Below are 23449 nucleotides of genomic sequence, written 5' to 3' on the forward strand. Positions count from 1 at the left end.
ACCTAACCTGCATGTCTTTGGATTGTGGGAGGAAACCCACGCAGACACGGGGAGAACATGCAAACTCCATGCAGGGAGGACCCGGGAAGCGAACCCAGGTCTCCTAACTGCGAGGCAGCAGCGCTAGCACTGCGCCACCGGGCTGCCCTGACATGAAAATGTGCAGCAATATTTACAAATGAGTCATTACATTGTGACAAAATACGTAAGTGAACAAAAGTCATCTGTTTATTATGAAATGCAAAATGGTCAGTTGGCTTCATTCCGCTGAACTTAATATAATTATTGCAGGCTTTATTTCAAAATGGCTTTTTATCTAACAGCGGGACTTCCCCAAACACGGCATTTCTAAATGGCTCTTCTAGCGCCACTGCTGCCTCTTTTCATGACAGTTTGGCCTCCTTGAACCCCCCAGTGGTGCAGGGTCTGAATGTTTGGCAGCTGGCCAGTTTCTACTCTGGAGGTCCACCTTTCAGACCCTCGCCAGCTTCATGTGACCAGTGGGCCAGCTCTTTACAAATGACCACTGGACCACAGCAGGGCAGCTGCCACCCTCCTCTTTCTGAGACTTGGTCATCCAGCCAAACGGTCCACTAACGCCCACTCAATGTGCCTGGTGGTCCCGGCTCTCAGATTTTCTGAATGACTTTATTTAGAAGTTTTGTCTTTACTTACGTTCTTTTCATAAACCACACATCAGACTTTTTTTTCTACTTGTTTCTCTTGTGCTAATGTGGATGGCTGCGTAAATGTGTCAGTGTCGGGGTCTCTACCGCATCATGTTTTGGGGTGACAAAGAAATGCAGCATTTACTAGTGAAGCACATTAACACTTTTAAAATGTCCACTAAAGCAGGATGCAAAAACAAGAAATAATTAACATTTTCATCATATTATAGCCTGACACTGCCTTTGAGAACTTGCTAATCTACATATAGACATGAACAGAAGAATGAAAAAAAAAAATACAATAATAATAATCCTAATCCTCTTAATCCAATCCAAGGAAATGTGCATATTTACTTGTTAAATCACATTATTTAGAGTGAGTTGACACTTCTTAAAACTAAAAGTCACTGCACTGGTTACCTGTGTCATTCAGGATTGACTTTAAAATTCTGCTTATGGTTTATAAAGCCTTAAATAATCTCACTCCCTCTTATATATCGGAATGTCTGACACCTTATATTCCAAATCGTAACCTCAGATCCTCAAATGAGTGTCTCCTTAGAATTCCAAGAACAAAACCTAAAAGAAGTGGTGAGGCGGCCTTCTGCTGTTATGCACCTAAAATCTGGAATAGCCTGCCAATAGGAATTCGCCAGGCTGATACAGTAGAGCAGTTTAAAACACTGCTGAAAACACATTACTTTAACATGGCCTTTCTATAACTTCATTTTAACTTAATCCTGATACTCTGTATGTTCAGTTCATCCTAATAACTATTCATGGTGGCTCTAAAATCCGTACTGACCCCTACTCTCTCTTCTGTTTCCTTTTCCGGTGTCCTTTTGGTGGTGGCGCATCTATTCAAAGCACCGTGATGTTCCAACATTGATGGACTAAAAGCCAGAAGTCTACGTGACCAACATCATCAAGCCCTTCCGTGAGAACCCTAAATCCAAAGAGGACCGTTTCATTTATGTTAGGTAGAATGCCCAGAGGGGACTGGGTGGTCTCATGGTCTGGAATCCTTACAGATTTTATTTTTTTCTCCAGCCGTCCGGAGTTTTTTTTCCTGTCCACCCTGGCCATTGGACCTTACTCCTTTTCTATGTTAATTAATGTTGTCTTATTTTATTTTCTTACTTTGTCTTTTATTTTTCTTTTCTTCATTATGTAAAACACTTTGAGCTACTTTTTGTATGAAAATGTGCTATATAGATAAATGTTGTTGATGCTGTTGATCATTAACCACTGCATAGACAAGGGATCAAATTATTAACTGGCGTCAAACAGATTTAGGCAAACAAACCCAAACATACAACATTAAGCAAATTCACTATTTGGAGCATATTGCCCATATTGTGGTACTCATCACAGTACAAGACTCTCCAGCTTTCTCAAACTGGACACCAAGCCATGAGAAGCCAAAGCCACTTTACCTGAACTCCACGCAGTTGGATGTAATCTGAAATGAACCAAGCTAGACAGTGACACATGAAGAAGACCATGACGTCCCACTTGAAGACATAGTGTGCTGCCCACCCAATGATGAGGCTGGCTACAAAACACTCGGAGATTGGCTCGCAGATGATTGTAGCTGGAAGCATGTTGATTCGAAGTTTGGCCCACCTGAAAATGAAAAAAATCGATGAGTTTAGCAGTAAGTCTCTCATAAATGGGAATCGGAGTAGCCAAGTTTACTTAAGTCTGCTCAGAATTCGCTGCTGGGATTGGCTTTGGCCTCCATGACCCAGAAATGAATTCCAGACGGATGACACATTTCATCCTGGTTTTTATAAAGTCAAAGACCACTTCCACACACTTCGCAGTGATTGCCACATTACACAACCTCTGGCCATGGGCTATGGCAGGTTTCTCAAAAGTAGTAGTTACTGATCTTGTTGCTCCACCATGTCAGTTTCTACAAATGGAAATCGCTGCCCATGTCACATTTACCAACTGGGTGCTGACTTTCCAGCAAAGTCATTCTTGCCCGTTTTTAGACAGTCAACGACATGCTGCTGTGGACAGATATGAAGGATTACCAGGTATGGCGAGTTCAACCGCAGTCTTAACCATCATGTTTCTTTTTTCCATTCTATAGTGGTATGTAAAACATGTCACATCAGAAAGAGAAGCTTCGCTGTTGTTTTGTAACAATTCAAAGCCCCCATTTCTATTCCACATTGTTACATTCTGTGCATTGCACTTCCAGTTGAGCGTTCACGGTTTGTCAGTCCCCCCTACAGCTAAAGACAAAATCAAACCTGCTTGATTTTATTTTTAGCTGGGGTGAGTCACTGGGTATGTCACATTAGGCGACTGCCTCCGACTCGCTAAGATTACATACATGCAGGCTACAGCAGAAAGTCACTGGTCTTTAGTCACACATCTAAAGTTGTGCAATCAGATTGGGGCCTTGAGTGTATCTTACGTTTGTTTTCTAACTGCTTACTTTTGATAGACATCCTGATGTAGCTGCTTTAGTATAATGATATCTTAAACCATCAATTTCTACTATTGTACATATTTCAAGATAGCAAAAAATGAACGTTAAAAGACAAAATTTACAAGACCTCTCTCCTTTTGTGTTATGAACAAAAAACATGAAATAATAAATAGTATTCATTAAGGTTTTCCAGACTCTGTATACTGACCAGTAGCCGCATTTTAATAACGACTTAAAAACTGAAGTACGGCCTAAGCTGGAACAATAAATTTAGAAACACAATTTAGTATAAAGTGCTGAAAGAATTACAAACACATAGAAGCTGCTAATGAGGCCTTTCACTTTTATTTACTGCACTCTTCTAAGCTTTATGACCTGGAACAGTTTACTTAAGTAATTTAAAGTCCAGCGCTCTCGGAGCTTAAACAGACATTTAGATAACAGTTCACTGGTCGCAGCTTCCTGCCTTGCACCCATTACTTTTTGTATAGAGTGAGGGAGGCTGCCATCATGTTGTCAACTTATACCTGGAATGTTGTCAAGGGATATAAAGGGATCAAAGAGTTATTTGGTTATTTGTACATATATAAAAAAAGAACACCAAGTAAAAAAAGGTGTAGATAATAAAAGGAGCACAAGAGCCTTGCTGATTCTGGACCATCATAAAAAGGTCTGTGTTATCCATTTTTCCGTCTCCCTGGTATTCCTGTACACCCCGCCTCTCTCTTGCGCTCTCTCGGCCCTATCTGTCGCCCTATGGCTCAGATGGTGTTACTTCAAGAACCCAACACATGCCAGGTCTACTGCCACTTAGCCACCCCTGCCTTCCCACACTGGCCTGCCGAGTTGGTCAAGGAGGACTTATCCCTGTCTACTGACACCTGAGTAAGGTCCTTCTGGTCCTGACAAAGTTGTTAGTAGACCACCCCTTCGCAACACTCACACCATTTTACACACACACACACGGAGAAATTGTTTATATAGGGCATTTTCTATAATTTTAGAGCAAAAACACAATACAAGAAAATGTGAAAAATGAATTAAAATGTTATTAGGTAACAATTTAAATTTTATTTTTGTATAACATTACCATTATGAATGCACAAATGACCTTGTTAAAACACAAATGTAATAAATATACTTCATTATATATTACCTGTGGGAAACACAATGATACACTGGTAGCACTGCTGTCTCCCAAACAGGAGACTGGGCTAATAATACAGATATAAATATTAAATACAGTCATGCTGTGATTTATGGATGACCGAGCTGAGGTGCTTTGTACTTACAGCCAAGGGCAACAGGAAAGCAATCGGGTAAAGATGTTTTAGAAATTGCCAAAACCAGGCGCAGTAATAAAACCTTTCATTATTGTCATTATTGTTTTTTCACAGGTTTTTATCTGTTTTCTGACTCTTGGAGGGCCCTTTAAGTTTTTCATCAGTGCTGCTCCATGTGGCTAATTCTTATGTATTTGGCCTTTTTAAATTCATTGTTGACCCACAAGCAGCTACTGCAAAGCAACCCCTTGGTAAAATGAGCTCACTCAGAAACAGAAAAACATATCATGCAGTGCTGCTGATCATTTAGGTGACCCACCTGCTAACAAATGCCAGCAACTGGCGACACTCCAGCAGCAACCCGATTCTCAACCCAATGGTTCAAAAACACTAGCTTAGCCGACCCACTCGCAAACCAAGGACGGCAAACCGTGACCCACTTGTTGAGAAACTCAGCCTTACATGAACCCGGTGTGCGAAAGGCCGAGACCTGAAGATCGCTTTGTGCAGCTCCATAATGGCAGTTAAAGTACACCAACCAGTGACCCATACCCGACCCACAGAGCCTCAATGCAATGACCCGTACACTTTGTAACTGATATATGGCCAATAGCCGTTCCCACATGGAGCTGTAAAGTGGCACATGTCTGTATGAAATACTTTAATTCTTATGATTGACTGTTCAGCAGGTTTTCCTCCATGTGCTCCGGTTTCCTGCCACAGTCCAAAGACATGCAGGTTAGGTGCACTGGCGATTCTAAATTGTCCCTAGTGTGTGCTTGGTGTGTGTGTGTGTGCGCCCTGCCCGGGGTTTGTTTCCTGCCATGCGCTCTGTGTTGGCTGGGATTGGCTCCAGCAGAACCCCATGACCCTGTAGTTAGGATACAGAGGGTTGGATAATGGATGGATGGATAGATGGATGGACTGTTCAGCAGCCTTACAGAAATGGTGCTGAATCTACTGGTGCAAGTGCCAATGGCTTTGAAGAGAGAAAAGTGGTTGTGCAGGATGGCAGAGATATTGATTATTTGGTCAGTGTGTGTTTGTGGTGTGTGTTGAATAGAAGGCAGCAGGTCTGTAACATTATGTAATGCCATCACCACTCTCTGCAGTGAATTATGGTCTTGAGCTAAGCAGGTGCCGTCACAGGATGTAATGTAAGCTTGTGAGGAAGGACTCCACTGTGCCCCTGTAGAAGTTTACAAGAACAGATGGAGAAACATCTGCTGCTGTCTGACGAAGTTAAGACGTTGACAAGAGCTGAAATTAGCTGTGCCCGTTGCAGTCCGTCAGTGATGGTCACTTCAAGAAATTTAAAGCTGCTCACTTTTTAAACAAAATCACCTCTGATGCAAATGTCAAAAATCTAAGGAACCACTAAATTTAAACAATAACCAGAGTCAAAATTCAGCACCAAAAAAAAAAATGTAAAAATAAGTAGCGGTCATGGAAGGTCGGTGATGTGGCAAGTTCAGGCATACCTGCAGAAGTCAAAGGGTGCAGTAGCAGATACGGGTTACTTCCTTTCAGCCACACCTAAGGGTTACTGAAGTTATCTGATGAGTAAATGGAGCTGGTGACCTGAGAAGTTCAGACGTGTCTGCTGACATGAGAGATCAGAATGAAAGGTGTCGCCAGTAGCTGAGCTGCGGGGTTTCAGCACCGTCTGAAATTCTTGCTCTTTTTTTTTTTTATAATCTTTGCAGTTCTACTGTTTTAAAATTTGTGAGATAGAGCAGTTTGTCAAATCTGTATTAGATCCCATTTAAATACATAAGGAACCAAATGCATGCATTGCAAAAGGAGAAAATATTTGTGTCTTGGAATATGCCGCTTAACTAAGAATATCCTATTAAAAATAAAAACATTAATTCTGACAGTTGGCTGGCACAAATGCCATGGAGTGTCCAGCGTTAGTCTGAAGGCAGTGAGGACACTAGCAGAGCTGGGACTCCTCCGTGCACATTCTAAATGAATACAGTTAGCACCTTATAAAATCAGCCCTGGTTGTTGTTACAACATTTCATATTCACTAGGCATTTCATATTTTTTTAAATTATTTCAAGCATTCAAAGTTTAAAAATAAGGAAAGCAAAAACAGCAAGAATAAAAAAAACCAAATACCTGATCATCCGTGACTGAAACTGAGAAATGGAGTAGGAGCCTGAGTTCTGCATTGCAACTTGAGTCGCCATGGAAAACTTCCAACCCCTAAAGTTAAAAATACATTAATGAATACCTGCATACAAAGGTGTTCTGATTCCTGCAGTCATTAGCAATAATTTGTTGCTTTGAAAGTCTAGAAAGCACGCAGCTAGGTGGCATGAGCCCGTCTCCGATGTACATCGAGAATCCAACGTAATTCGGTTACACTGTAGGATCACAAACAGTGCACTCCGATTAGTTCTGAGGTAACAATCACTTTCAAAATGCATAAACCACAATGGCAAAATATTACTGTTTTTAATTTTCCTTTCGATCCCCAAACTGCTACACAAGCGCTATATTGCAACTCCTGTTTAGGTCTGCTAAGGTTTATATCCAAACCCTCAAATGTCCCTCTTTAACATAAATATTACAATCCAGACCAGCAAACGTGTTCAAGAACAAGCCTGATGGAAACTGAATTTTTTGATTTAGAGGTTCCGTTGGGGTACTTTTATGACAAACATTCACTGCTGAGTCATAAGGATTACAATACTGCATTATTTATGCAGTAATATTACTGGAGAATTCAGCGACACTCTGAACAGCCAGTCTATCACTGCTGATCATCTCTTCCTGCGTAATTTCCTATCAGCGTCTTCTGTTCGCTCTTCTTCTCTGGGGTACGTCCCACAGCGATCTGACAAACATCACCAATAGGTTTAGCCTGAGGATATGGGAACTGCATCTACTTCTGCAACAACTCTTCTGCAGCCAGCTCTTTAAACTGCTGTACGCCTGCCTGATTGTTTGACTTTTGAGCTTTCTGTTAATTTTGTGGTTATCATGTTGCACGGTGGTCCTACAGACACGTCATAATGTCTCTCGATGTGTACTCCATGTATGGTTGGGGTGACACATAAAATTGCCTTGTCTTGAACTGTTCTGTTATGGTATCACTTCCACTGTAAACTGGGAAGCAGTGTGTGAGCAGCTGTGCCTCAATAAAAGAAAATTACTAATTTGTATTTGAACAATAATCCCCACTGCTCAAAATGACACATCATGGTGAAACAGACCCCGGGATCAAGGCTAGAATAACCAGAATGAGCATGAGGAGCAGTTCATAAATACAGGGTGAAAAGAGGCTTCCAATTGTTTTAGGTTTTTCTGTGAAGTACCAAAAAAAACACTTCTGACTATCTAGAAGATTATTTGTTTTTCTCAATAATAAACTCTGTATTACATTACAAAAAATCTTTCTGTAAACTCTCATTCTTATGTCACTAAACTGGATATTAAGTGTCACAAGAAATTATTAGACACGCCTTAGACCTTTGGACATTGTATGGTTTATTTATTTTTTTTTACACATATTATTCCACATAACCCTTATAGCTGACCACATATTTTTATGCCAACAACTACATACAATTAGGTCCTACATGCAAAGTCTTTGAGTTTTTAAGGAGATAACATGCTGGCTTGCTCAATACTACAGAAAAATTCTAAAACACTGTGATGAGTAAACCAGTAACGTCTTACATTAGTGAACTCACTGAATTAACAGTTATTAGGTGCCATTCATTGTTCCACATTTAAAAGTGCATTGAATATTTCCGCCACTAGCAGCTAGTGAATTTCTAAGTGTGCTTTTAGCTTAATTGCAACTTCGTCCATAACTCTTAACTGACTCTAACTAAATGCCTCTGTAATGTTGCCCAGGAGGAACTTGATATGGCAGGCAGGGAAGGAAGCTTTTATGAGGCATGAACACAGTAAGCTCTGTTTTCTTTTTTTTGATGTGCAGTGAGCAGCAAATAGGCAAACCGTGAGCTGGTATAAAATGAGAACACGCGCATTACCTGTCTGCAATGGCTTTGGCCATGAAGTAATCTTCTGCAATATATTGCGCAAATGCAATGAGGCCTCCTGCTTGATCCAGTACATCCTTCCTCATCAAACAGGACATTCCTGTCACACATTTAAAGCCAGTGACGTTGGCTGAGATGTAAGAACGTGGGTGAGATGTTCCAAAATAGACCTGGAATGGAGAGCAAAGTCCAAGCTAAATGTTAAATATGGCATTACCACAACACAGTACCTGGATAGAGTTCTGCTGTTATAAAGCACTTTTTGTAACTGACATTTGATAATAAAATAATTCAATTGTGTTTATTTACTATGTATTTTTAATTAAGTTAGTACATTAAAATGCTACATATTAAAGGAACCACACATGAAAAAAATTAAAAAGCTTAATTAAATTCACTCAGTAATTCTGGTGTATGCCCATTGTTGAGTTTGCCCTCATTATTGGTATCTGTACTTTGTGGTCAGATCAGAAGAAGGAAATGTATAAACCTACCACCAGAATTGTCAGACCAGAGCTTGTAAATCTCCTTTTTAAAACATTCAGGTACGCTCAGAGCAAACAAGAGTGTCATACTGAGCTATGTGGTCTATTAAGTGGGTTCTGCTTTGACCTGCCTATTAACTGCCTTTTCACTCTCACGGAAGCTGAAGTGTACACTGCAGAAACTATTTTTCAGTTTCTGAGCTGAGCTTCCTTTCAGGATGTTGAACAAGCTTCTGCCTGTTTGGATTGCTCTCTCATTTTGTTAAGACACCACCAAAAGATCACTCTCTTCACAGCACAACTTGGAATTGATTAAACTTCCTGCCTGGATCTACTCAATATCTACCTTAAAGTTTCATTCTTACTGACCATCAACTAACTGTGCTTTTCTGTTTATCACCTTGCTCTCCAAATCAATGAAGGACTAAACTTTTTTTGCTTAACCTTAAATTAGATCTCTAGTGCCTCTTAAGGCCATGTCACACTTAATGACCTTTCCAGGAATTTTCAGCTGAAGTCTTTATTTACTTAATCTTAGAGCAGGGGTGCCCACACTTTTTCAGGCTTGCGAGTTACTTTTAAAATTACCAGGTGGAAATGGTCTACCTACATTAAAAATTATATCTATATATACATATATATATACATATATATATATATATATATATATATATATATATATATATATATACTAGCAAAATACCAGCGCTTAGTGCAAGTACTACCTTAAAATTTTTATTAAGAAGAAAATTAAACCTTTTTAAACTGAGGGAAAATATACCAATAATTATTTGTTAAGGATCTCTTTGTATACCATGTTGTCTGTTCGGCCCTCTGGTTGTAACATGACCAAGCTGTGCACTGAGCTTATTCTTGAGCATGAAATGTACAGTTGGCCATGTGAAAAATAATCTTGTCTCAAATCTCACAGCTTGGATTGCTGCTGTCATAATCGGTTTGAGTTTCATGGTTTGTTTCAATTACGACAGTATTTGCAGGACTTGTGTTGAAGTGACATTCGACATCTGTCAAGCGTTGTAAGCATACAACCGGTTTCATCAATAACTTCATATCCAGCTTTTGAGAGATTAAACATTCATAAACATCAAAGTGTCCACTACTGAAATCGTCACCTGTCAATCTAAGATGTTTAAGTGGCATTGGCGGTTGTCGAAAGGTGTAAAATATTTGGCCATTTCGGTACACTTGAAAGCGACAACCGAACAATTCAGAGGCAGCCATCAACTCACATGCAGAAGGGCTTAAGCATTTCACTCTTATAGTGCTCCGGTGTAGTATAATTATCTCCTGTACCGTCATCAGTCCACACCTTGAACCTGTCCCAGTCATTCAATACATAAGACACAATGTTTCTCCAGATATCAAGAGTGAGCCTGATATGGCCGTGCAATATGTAACGAAGAGAATGGAAAAGGTAGGTGCCATCTCCGGGCATGGAAACCACTCGGTAAGTGACAGTTCTTTGATCGATGGTGATCACCTCGATAGACATGTTAATGGGGGTACGGTTGGAATGATAAAGGAAATGGGTACCTGAACAATGTAAAGTAAGTCTAAAATACCTACACAATAACTATAATCGCAATACACGAACAATAAAACAGCGGAGAAGCCGTGAATTAAATAAAAAGGCTATAGTTATCAGCAGGGAGACGTCAATCCCGTGGCGAAGCAAGGAAGGGAATGTAGAGACCGGAGTGACTGAGCTGCAGGCTATGGATGTATATATGTACGTAAGTAGGATTCAGTTAGCGTTGGGAACCCGCGTACCAAATTTCTTGAAGATGGGCCCTTAAGTAACAAAGACCGTTGAAAACTTCAATATGGCGGCCGACAGTGGCATCATACCACCGAAATAAGTACGTACATTGGTTTCGGTTAGTGCAGGGAAGCCGCCTACCAAATTTCGTGAAGATAGGGCCATAAATAAGAAAGTTCAACATGGTGGACGTTGTCGACCGTTATGACCGTTACGTGTAGAATTTCGAAATGAAACCTGTTTAACTTTTGTAAGTAGGCTGTAAGGAATAAGCCTGCCAAATTTCAGCCTTCTACCTACACAGGAAGTTGGAGAATTAGTGATGAGTCAGTGAGTGAGTGAGTGAGTGAGTGAGTGAGTGAGTGAGTGAGTGAGTGAGGGCTTTGCCTTTTATTAGTATAGATTAGTGATGAGCGAGCACCAAAGTGTTCGGGTGTTCGGTCCGAACACATCACGATGTTCGTGTAGTATAATGTAAGTCAATGGGAGCCAACCCATTCCGTGCTCTGAAGAGGGGAGGGTGCCTGGTCCATTGGAAAAGGGTCTGAAAGTGACAGAAACACCACCCAAATGGACCGGGAACAGCATAGGGACAATGTCTGGATGCATCTTGGACTCCCAAGTCGCTGCTGGGAACCATTGTCCGAGTTGTATGCCACTTTTACAGACTGACAAAAACAAGCCCAAAACCCCCCAAAAAATCAATTTTACAGGAAAAATTACGCTCTAAAACATTATATGCCAGTGCCTGCAGGTGAGCTGACGTAGTCTAAAACACTGTCGGGCAACCGGTGCGCCATGGAATTTTAATTTAAAATTGCTAGTGCTTTTGAACTTTTGGTTGATTAAAAAGATAATGTTTATCAAAAAAATTTTATGTTGGGAAAACAGATAACAGAACACTTGTGGAAATGAAGTCCAAAAAACGCGAGAGATTTCAAATGATCGACAAGGAAATGCGCATGTGTCTTTCGAAAACTGATCCTCGCATCAATCTCATATATGCTGAAAAACAATCTCAACATCAATCTTATATGTGCTGAAAAACAATCTCAACATTCACATTAATTAAATTTAAGATTTGATTCCTTTATTAATAAAATGTCTTTCAAACTTTCAAATTAACTTTTTATTGGCGATTGTCCATACATTGTGTCGTCACGCCTTTATTTATGGGCAGTCCCTCACGTGCGCCGCGAAAGAAACTTTTTGGGCTTAGTGCGTGGCAACTCGAAAAAGGTTGCCCTTCACTACTCTAAAACATGATATGGGAGTGCCTGCAGGTGAGCTGACGCTCTAAAACATTATATGCGAGTGCATGCTGTTTAGCACTCGATGACGTGTTCTGGGCAGCCAATCACTGTAATGCCAGCACCTGACATGGCTACTGACATTACAGTGAGGGAAGTACTTACCTGCCCCTTGATTGGCTGTCTACAACCCGCGAAACGTGCGGGGCGGAGACTCGAGCATGGCACACTACATGTGCTCGTTCGACATGTTCGGCCGAGCATGCTCGCTCATCACTAATATATATATATATATATATATATATATATATATATATAATATACTTTACACATGAAATATATGTAGTCATACCTTGCATAACAAAATAACCTTTATGGCACAATAACAATTCAATACATTTATGGTCACTACAGTATTTGGATTTAATAATCTTCACGTGGGAAAAGGCTGACTTGCATAAATAAGTAGAGCCAAATAATGCAGTCAAGAAGGTAGCTCTTGGAAGGACTTCTTATGCTTAATGATCGAGTGACTTACCCGGAACGATGCTTCGGTGTGTCTGCCTTTGCTTTTGAATTCAGCCGAGTGAAATATGACGGCTGTCTGATTAACTGCGATTTTAGTTCCCTCTCCTTTCTCTTTCTCAGATCGCTTTTCAGAAGGAAGTCAGTTTTGTAGTTTTTATGAACAGTTCGAAAGTGCCTTTGCACATTTTCCTTCTTTGGAATAGCAATGATAGATTGACAGATCAGACAAAGCGCCGATTGTGACATTGTGAGAAAAAAAAATCCTCTTCCAATTCCACATCCAGCCCATACCCCCCCCAAACAATTTTTTTTTAAATCCCTTCTTTAGTAAATATAAATTGGAAGTCTAACTAGACCACTTAGATAGCCTGAGTTTTGCAGTAGCTCACACGTTTGATCGTGCGTGCAGGATGACCAGTGTGTTAGAAGAAAAGAGATCTCAGACTGGCCGCCCTGTATGTCAATCAAGTGGCAAATGCCATAGGGAGGATATATGATAGACTGACGTTTAAAAATTTTTTTTTGAATGCAACGCGATCTACCTGCACTACCTTTGCGATCTACTGGTTGGGCACCCCCTGTCTTAAGAGAGTCACAGAGGCAGTTGGTGGCACTAGGCAGCGTGCTCTCATTAGGCCGGTCATGTAATCTGACACCCCCAATGATTCACTCCAAGTATTCCACAACTCAGGTTTGATTTTGCCTTTAGTGGTAGTTGGGCTCTGTGTGCATGACAGCCATCAGCCAATGAGTACAATGAATATAATGCAGTGATAAGGAATAAGAAACATGGGAGTTTTGGACCTCACAGATAGAGGAGAAGCTTGTCCATCTGATGTCTAATGTTTACATACCCCGACAGAATGGAATAAAGAAAAAGGGGATGAGATTGTGGGTGAACTTGCAGTACCTGTTAACCCTTTGTACAGCATTGGCTCTGTCAGGCAGCACACTACTGGTGGTCATAAAAAAGGGAGAGCACAACTATGTTGCAAAATTGTCACACATTCACATAATTTGACATGTCCATGGATTTTAAATTGACGTAGTCGGTAAGTCTAACATACCCTCTGGCAAGAAGCTGCATAATGTGACATTGGCTTTGAAAAGCACTCACATGTATATTCATTCCATCAATGAACCTGCTTATTCCAGATCAGTGCTGCAGGGAATCAACCCCAGACTGGATGAAAATACATCTCAGGGCTTCTGGATATATGTAATAATTTGGACAAATAGCCTTGGGTAAAGACAGCTACTAAGCAAAGAATAATACTTTAAAACTAAGAATTCAACTGAAAAATAAGCTATTTTTTGTAAATATGTCTTTATATTTTCTAAAAAAAAAAATTCCTTAGGTTCACACAACACCTGTTTGAAAGGTCAGTTTTTCTTAAAACCCTTAATTATAACCTACAGGAGCTTAAGCTGATTTCACATTGTAAGACTTCTAGTCAGAGGGGACACCAAACAGCTCCAATTATTGAACTCGATGCCCCAGTATGTCAGATTACACAACAGGGTCCAGGGCCGCAGGGTATGCCAAACTAGAAGACTGTATAACAACTATCCAGCACAATTTCTCATTTACGAAGCTGCTCACTCCTTAGCTTCTGACAGCCAATAAGGTTTTGCCTGACGGAGTTGATGCCCATATGAAGGCTTTACAGGTACGGCAAGCTCAGCCACAATCTCGGCCTTTTCTTTATTTCCAAGTTCTGTCGTGATATTTAAAATATGCAACATCAGATGGACGAGTCTCTCTACTGTTTGTCAGGTCCAAAACACTCATGTTCCTTATTCCTCATAGCTGCATTATATATTTATTATACTTCTGGGTAGACACTCATTGGCTGTCAGCTTCCCCACACACACACACACACGCCTGTTCCTACGGCTTAAGATAAAATCAAAACCTGTTTGGATCAGGTTGGACTGAGTCATTGGGCATACCAGTCTACAAGACTGGTGGTAACAGGGGCAATAAATGAAGTCTGCAATCAAAAATCCCTGGAAAAATTGTATAATGTAACATGGTAGTGGGATTAGAAGTGAACAGATCTTTATGATAAGAGTGTTTGACATTAGAATAAAAGTCACTTCTAATAAATTACTGCTGAAGCAAATGTATGAGACTTTAGTGAGAAAGGTGTGTGTGTGAAAAAACAAAAAGTAAACACAAATGTGCCTTTAAGTGCAAACTGCATGTAAAATAACTTCAAATTCTCTCTATAAAAATTGCTAATAATGTCATGAGGCATTACGTTTCTTGTCGTATTTTTTTATTTCTTTTATGTTTTGTAGAATGCCCAGTATTTTCTCCACCATTTTGCTGATTGTAGTTTTATTTTCCTTTCCTCCCTGGCCATAGCATTGAATCATTAGAGATTTAAACAAATGAGTTAGCAATGTATTCCATAATTAATGACTCCTGCTATTTCGATTATCCACGTGTTTATATATATTATGGAAGTTTGCCTACATTATTTTTTTGTGATTCACTTCATTTAAATTAAGCATCCACTGTAAGTGTAATGCTTCTTAATTTCTTCTAAAGCAATCTGAGTTACATATCTTTTATGAAAACCTGCTATAGGAATAAATGTTACTCTTGAATTCAATTAAGAAACATGCAGTGCAGCAAACTTAATATGGTGCTGTAACATATAAACACCTTTACCTGTTCCAGCGTAGCAGCAAAGCCTTGCCTGTCAGCAACATACGGCAGACCATGAACCAGTCCTACTTTCTCAGTCATCTGATTGGCCATGTCCGTCAACGTGTCAGGTTTCACTGTAAAATGTAAATGCAAACACACTTGTATGTAAAGATGCCAGTGCATAAGGAGCTGCTTTACTTTACTGTTGAGGCACTGCTTCAGGCCTCAGCCACACTAGCAGTGTGAACACAGCAATGTGCTTATCTGCAAGAACGTACAACATGAGTCACCAACAAAACTTGACAAGGTTCAAGAAAGTCAAATGCAATTAAGGTGCACTGCATAATCCTGAGAATCATGAAACAGAACAAATAATACTGGAACATTTAAAAATGATTAGGACACTACCTAGAGAAAAGAGCACAGGGGATTTTGAGCAGCTGGAAGAATTGTGAGGATCAGCTGCATTCAGTATTACAGCCTAGAGATGAAGCATTGGGCACTGTGACACCCATAGGTCACGAGGTTCAAATTCCTTAGCTTGAAGCAAGGCACATATTAAGAATAGGCTGTACATGAAACAGAGGATAATGGCATTGTGGCACATGTCTAGTGGGGATGCCACATGGATCCACAGTCCTGGCATAGACACTACCTATGTGAAGTTGCTCTTACCGAGTCTGTGTGGGGTTTCTTGACTATATAGCTTTCTCACATATCTTAAAATCGCGCAGTTTAAGATAACTGAAATTTGCTTCTGTGTGTGTGTGCCCAATGACAGACTGGTGCCCCATACAGAGTTTAAAGAGAATATGACACAGTAAACTGCTTATTTTTATTAAAAGAATAAAAATAAGCATCTTGTATAGAAGACATTTTACCTCTGATTCCACTGTCACATATCCAGACAAGGTCATACTTGGCTACTTCATATCCTGGCATCAGGTTATTAATTTTAGGATTAATGCCAACCTTCTTCCCACCTGTTAAAAAAGGACACATTACAATATTTAAATATAGAAAAGGAAAGCCGGTGTCTCAATGCTTCTCTGATCTGCTGAAATACAATCAAAGGAGATTTGATTTTTCATTTATTCACTTGAATATTTCACAGTTAAATCCAAAACACAGCTTTTGATGTCTTTGCTCACTTTTATAGTCTCTGAAGAGGGTCAGAAAGCCATGGTCTCTGCCACTGACTAGAAGAAAGGAGCCTGTTGTAGGAAGGGAAGGTAATGGTCTGTAAGGGAATCCCAGATATTCGTTGTTTAGCGTCTCAGTCACTTTAGCCTCCATTTGCTTTTTGTTGGATTAGCAACTGCTGCTGTTTTGTTTTTTTTTTTTTAAATAGAGTGGTGTCAAAAGTTACAAACTTAAAGCTACGCTAACTATTGACGGATTTTTGTAAAAATAAATAAACAAACTAAAATCCACTTTATCTGTATGAATTATACATTTAACTGCCATTAGATGCAACATAAAACTACTGGACTTTATTTGAAGCAGAACTGCAAAACCGCTGTTAAAACAGTGATGAACATGAAGGTACGCCACACATTCAAATAGTCTGACCTTCCTATGGTGCACACAGCTCCTTGATAAACCCTCCCTCTTCAAGTTTTATTACTAGTAGTGGTCACACTGGGTAGAGTTCTCAGTGATCAAAAGCACCATGAAATGAAGCTAAACAGAACTGGTTTTTCAGTGCAGTACAAATGCATTTTAAAAATATACATATGCATGTGTTTGTATAAATTTCCAGTATGTAAATGTATGTATAGTTCTGTGAAAACATCTTAAGCTACTCAAAAATATTTTTAAAAATAGTTTTCTAGGCCCCAAGGGCTTATTTGCATGTGAAAACAGTAGATAACATTAGAATAAATATAAAAAAAACACCAATACAATAAAAAGCAACACGAGTGTCACATGTTTGTAAAACATGCCAATATGTTGTGTGGCCTCCCTTAAGTGCATGTTGGGAAACTACAGTGCAATCTTTTCAAGTAAATGTGTGATAAATTCTTCTAAGCTTCTATAGAATTTGCCAAAACTATTCTTTTGAGTTTGGCTACTTATTGTTTAAAACATTCTTGTTACTTTTTGTTGTACTATTGCTTATTTGCATTTATTCTAATATTATACAGTATAGTGCTTTCACAAGCAAATAAGCCCCAGAAGCCCAGGCAAAGCTTTAAAAATAAACACATACACCACACTTCTGGACAGCCACACATATGTGTACACATGCTTATAAATGCATGTCAAATGTCATGAAATAGTGAAAATAACTTCTGAATGAAACTTTCCTAGCCATGCCTTTCTTCCTATGACATCCTTTGATAGTCCACTTTTACTGGATAATCAGGACATTCAAACCCTGACATGTCACAGTCTTGCTAGCAACACATTCGTTTTTTTTTCTTCAGTGATTCGTGTACGTACATACAGGTAGGTCTCATTTTTTTGGCTACTCAGTGATTAGACATTTCCTTTTATTTCTGCATATTCTGTTACCTGAAAGCTGGCAATAAGCAAGTTATAATACTTTCAAAGGGTTTTTACTGTCAAATTCAACATGGGAAAGGGGCTTAATAAATAAAATGTATTATTATTATTGCATGTACAGAGTTTGTAGAGCTACCTTACCTTGAAGCTTCTGTCGTCCTTATCTGAAATAACTACCTTACCTCTAAGATAGTAACAGAATGAGAGATTAATGATGTGCTTAACATTAAAATCAAGTTTAAAATGTATAGAAAGATTATATATATCTTATATATAAACATTTACGCATGGAAGTGTGTCTGTCCGGCCAGGAAGTGAGAGGTGGAGTTGGGGTAAGGGCTCCACCTCTGAGGAAACAGAAAACTCGCTTAGCTGCTAATAACACTAGCAGGGCCAGCAGGTCAGCAAAATAAAACCTCAGAAGAAAGACAACGTAGATATCGGCAAAACGATATCCCTCTTACTTTTCCTCCTGCCACTGAGGCACAAGCGATGTGAGCACGTCAGCAAAATGAATCCTCCTAGGAGGGAGATGCCCAGAGTAGTTCCTTTCAATTACCTGATATCTCTACATTTCTTTTCTGACGATTTCAATAGTTTCTAGGACCTTGGGTTTTTTACAGCATAGGTTTACACAGCTAATATTATATATATCAGTGGAAGACATTATGCTGCCTGTGCAGCCTGACCGGTTTGGTGGTGGGTCAGTGATGGTCTGGGGAGGCATAACCATGGAGGGACGCACAGACCTCTACAGGCTAGACAACGGCACCTTGACTGCCGTTAGTTATCGGGATGAAATCCTTGGACCCATTGTCAGACCCTATGCTGGTGCAGTGGGTCCTGGGTTCCTCCTGGTGCACAATAATGCCCGGCCTCATGTGGTGAGAGTGTGCAGTCAGTTCCTGGAGGATGAAGGAATTGATACCATTGCCTGGCCCCCACGCTCGCCTGACCTAAATCCAATAGAACACCTCTGGGACATTATGTATTGGATCATTGGATGCTTCCAGGATGCCCCTCAGACTGTCAAGGAGCTCAGTGATGCCCTGGTCCAGATCTGGGAGGAGATCCCCTAGGACACCATCAGTCTTCTCATCAGGAGCATGCCCCGACGCTGTCAGGAATTCATACAAGTATGTGAGGGCCATACAAACTACTGAGTATGATTTTGAGTTGCTGCAATGAAATTGTGGCAAAATGGACTAGCCAGCCGCATCATTTTTTCACTTTGATTTTCAGGATGTCTTTGAAATTCAGCCCTCTGTAGGTTGATAATTTTCATTTCCATCAAACGATGTGGCATCCTTTCATTCCTAACACATTACCCAGTCCATATCTGTAGAGATAGCCAGCAGGATTTTTTTTTCCCCATTGAGATCTGATGTTTTTTTTAAAAAGTGTTTCTTTAATTTTTTTTAGCAGTTTTATATTATATATACATATATATATACATACATAAAAATGTGTAAAGGTCCTCAGCTTTATGCATGCCACAGTGGGAGAAGGTGGGTCGCCTATCCAACTCTGATGCTCTCTGATAGCTCTGCAATTAGGCTTACTCTGGCACACAGATCCAATCATTAGAAACTAATTTTATTTTGGTAAATCAATTATTTTCAAATACTAGAAACTCATTTTTTTTATCTATCTCTTGTTTAGACCATGTGGATAAAGAGTGTTCAATGCCTCAATCCAATCTTTTTCTTTTCTTAGTCTCATTGTCTTATTCCAAAAAGTAGCATGTTCCAAACCATACATTTATGGAATATGGTTTGATTAGTAAAAATGTTCATACAACGCTGTTCCTCTACTCTAGTTTTTAATTACTCTAAGGTATTGAATAAACTGTGCTTTTAACAAATTTTTCGTTTCTCCAATGTATATGACACCACAAGTTCTATGTTGAATTGCATATATGCAAATTACCAATGTCAACTGAAAGTTTTGTAGAATGGGCAATTCCATATTTGATTTAGAGTTAACAATTATTTTTTTATGAATAAAAGGTATAATCTAGGCACACCTATTCATTTTTTTGATAGTGCATGTCACATGTACTAACATATCTTTGAGATTTTTATTTTTTCCAATAAGCTGTAACCAGCTGATAAGACTGTTGCAACTGAGAAAAGTTAGTATGCAAGATGGCTAAGTAAGTTGCAGGCTGACCAATACTGTGAAGCATGTAGGTCTGCGGCGCAGGAAGAATGACAAAGCCTGGACAGAGAAAGAGCGAGTGAAATGTTTTGTGGGCTTGAAGAAGGCTGCCTCAGCCCCTCGCAGCCTGTGTTACTCATTCCTTAGCTTGAGTGTATGAGCCTCACCCATAGACAATAAACACTGGCCTATTCACCTGATCTCAAGAGAGAAGATTGTCTGCTAGGAGGTGCCTGGGAACTTATCTTGGAAGTAACTTTGTTAAACATACTGGTGGCATTTATTCTCCTTTCTGCAATGTTACTTTCTGCCACGCTGTAGAACTGTTACAGTTAACTAATGTAGCAGAGACACGTTTTATTTTATGTAGTTAGAAAGAAAGTAGCAAGTTAACAGATGTGTTTTTAATCAGCAACTTGTATGTGAGAAAAAGAAATTCAAAAACAAGAATCACTACAGAAGTTTGAACGAGTGAGTCCTGCAGGGATGGTGCCTTGCCTTGAGCTCAGGGCTGCCAAGATAGAGCAGGCCTGACCCGAAACACCCTGATTTGGTTTAAGCAGGTTTGATGGCATTATTTTATGTATTACATAACCATTCCTAAATGGTATCACAAACACAAAAATAAACACCAAAAACAAGCTAACAAACACAGGTTCCTAAAAATAAGTACGGTAACTCAGCATTTTAGGCACTGCATTGTCCATGACCCCAATTGTTCTGATTATCAGCCTGTACAGGATGTGAAACACTAAAAGCTCCTGGTTTAGATGTTGTGGACAGATTTATATTTAAAGTACATAATTCTCCTTTTCTTGTTCCCTGTTGCCCATGTGAGCAGCGCTTAATAAAACCTGGTTTTATTAATATAAGTTGACAGGAGGGTTTAGTTCATGTGTCAGCTTCAACAAGATGTGCCTCTGCATGGAAAGAGTGAAAGAAACGAAAACAGTAAAAATCCAGCATGCTTCAAGTTTATCAGCCTGCAAAGGACATGCTGGTTACTTTTAATTTATATATAAAATGAAAAAGGCCAGTAAATGTCATACTGACCAGGCAAAATAGTTAACAAGCTAAATGGTTGTAAACCACTTTGACCACAGTCATATAGGCTGAGAAAAATAACACATTAACTGATTTATAATATGTCAACAGCAGAAAAGACACAAAAATAACAATTTACATTCTCGTTAGCCTTCTACAGCACAACATGTGCAGCCAGAACTTTTCTGAGCTAAATGGTTGTAAACCACTTTGACCACAATCATGTACGCTGAGAAAAATAACACGTTAACTGATTTATAATATGTCAATAGCAGAAAAGACACAATAATAACAATTTATATTCTCATTAGCCTTCTACAGCACAACATGTGCAGCCAGAACTTTTCTGAAGTGCTATGGCTGTGTTAAATGACATTCATCCACCAACAAGGGGAAAGATGTGTCTTTTAGAAAACCTTGGTGTTCAGATAACTCACTTAAACGTAGCACATTTTGCTTTCTCTGCACATCTGCAGTTTTGGTTTTCCTTTTCTCTGCTCTTAACTGACTATCTCAGCTTTTAAGTTAACAGGACTTTATATACAGTATTGGAATGATTCCATTTACGTTTACTTTCAGATGAACTTTTGCTTTACTGTTGTAAATATTGGTAAGTGTTCTGAGCCTGTACTTGTTGAAGAGTGCTAATTAGAAATAAAGTAAACTAAAAAAATATTAAATGTGATTAAAATGACTAAGATTTAGTGCAAAGGGAATTTACAGAGTTACCATTTATACCGGTAGACATTTTGGAAGCAATGCAAGGTTGCTAATTACATTAGTTTTGTATAACGCCGAGTATACAGGCTTGGTGCATCTTGCAAAGGTTTTGAGACCCGACAGGCGGAATTAGACCGTTTACATACATGAATGCAACAATTAGGTTGCATACACAGTAAAACTAAGCAATTTCAATTTGATTAACATAAACCAATCATTAAAGTATAAATCTAATCACATTATAATAGAGATTTGTCCAGTTAAAGCAGAAGATGAAAACAAAACTCCAGATGACAGTACTTTTGAAAATAATTTGACTTGATGTTATTTTGAAAAAATTAAGTGGACAGGATTGGTGAGCTTTGTTGGACTAAATGGCATGTTCTTGTCAATATTTTTCTTACGTTCTAATATTAACCTACAAGGAAGCCACAGTTATTTTTTAACTTTCACAGTTCTTGAGGCCAAAAGCCTCTGGCCGCTGACCCACTGCTTGGCATTGTATTAAGTCTAACAACATTTATTTCTTTCACCCTTGGTTTCCAAAGACTCGACTACCACTGGACAAGAGTGGCAGCTAGGCAATCCCAAACAGAATAGCAAGAAGACAACGAGAATAGAAGAGTCAGTAACATTTCATAATTGTCATGCTATTATTTTTGTGCAAATGACTAACAAGGAAAGTTGCAATAAGTGCAGCTGATCGTTGTACACCTGACTGAAGTAATTCAATGGATGGGGCGTCTCTTATACAAGGCCGCAGTTTACTCCTCAGTTTTTGAACTCTGCAGCTAAAAGTGGTTTTATCAATATAGCATCTTGACATCATAATGTATGTTCGAGTGTGAATGAATGGATACCTTCAGATAAGCAACTGGGGTCTAGTGAAGAACAGGAGTTATATAGCTGCACTTTCTATTCCTTATTGTGGTTCTTGCAACAATTATCTTAATTTTTAAAAGAAAGCACAGGAAATTAATTAAGCATGTATTATATCATTCCAAAAACTGCTTACTAAGCATATTCCTCTTGTCATTACTTTATGTATCAAACTGAGGTAAAAGGTCATCATTACATCACAAACCTGTGAAGGTGAGTAACAAAGGTACTAAATTGTCCAACTGAGAAGTTCACATTTCCCATACATTATGTTTTTTTTTTTAAAACATTTGTCCTTCCAGATTGCATTATCAACTATTTCAAATTAAGACTGGGCTTTGTTAAGAAATTAAGCTATCAGTTGCACTGCTGCTTTTATTTCTTCACAACAAATGTATCATTTTTTCCGAAATTCATGCTGCTGTTAATTGTCATTTTTTTTCTTTCATTTACGCTTTTCACGGTGCAGTTCTAACCATAGTGAAAGGTGTTTTGCGAGGATAAAAATCCACTGGTATACATTTTTTACAAAAGTGAATTCTGAACCACAGAATGTGATCTGGGAGACGACTCTTGAAGAGTAGACTTTTGGAACCCAGTGATTTTGTCCTATTACATTTTGTGTCGCTTAGCCGGTAAGTCTATGGTGATGCAGAGTTTTTGGTTTGATTCCTACACCTGGATGCTGTCTGTATGGAGTTTACATCTTATAATTCCTGTGTGAGTTTTCATTCAGGTGCTCCAATTTTCATGTCACATCCTCAAAGATGTACAGGTTAGGTTAACTGGAAACTTAATGTTGCCCCCAGTGTGAGTGTGTGTATTAGTGGACTCTTCCATGGAGTGGTGACTTGTTTGGAGCTTCTTTTTTCCTGCCCTTTGCTCAGTGCTGTCAGGATAGGCTTCGGCCCCCTCATCAGCCTGATTTGGATTAAGCAGAATGTAACGAGAAATACAGAACATGTACCTAAACAGTGGTGTCATGCTTATTTTTTAACTTACTGAGCAGGAAAACGTGGA

The 23449-nt window shown here is 39.2% G+C and overlaps 1 protein-coding gene across 1 annotated transcript in view; it reads right to left on the bottom strand.

Moving 5' to 3' along the window:
• ugcg (UDP-glucose ceramide glucosyltransferase) overlaps window positions 1-23449 on the bottom strand; it is a 106828-nt gene that overhangs the window by 3721 nt on the left and 79658 nt on the right. Inside the window, exons 4-8 of the mRNA XM_039759519.1 lie at window positions 16000-16101; window positions 15140-15252; window positions 8408-8586; window positions 6522-6608; window positions 2105-2294 (exon numbers count right to left, since the gene is read on the bottom strand). Of these exons, the coding sequence (XP_039615453.1) occupies window positions 2105-2294; window positions 6522-6608; window positions 8408-8586; window positions 15140-15252; window positions 16000-16101 (671 nt within the window). The remainder of the gene's footprint in view (window positions 1-2104; window positions 2295-6521; window positions 6609-8407; window positions 8587-15139; window positions 15253-15999; window positions 16102-23449) is intronic.

Source organism: Polypterus senegalus, chromosome 7, assembly GCF_016835505.1.
Source record: "Polypterus senegalus isolate Bchr_013 chromosome 7, ASM1683550v1, whole genome shotgun sequence".
Lineage (NCBI taxonomy): Eukaryota > Metazoa > Chordata > Cladistia > Polypteriformes > Polypteridae > Polypterus > Polypterus senegalus.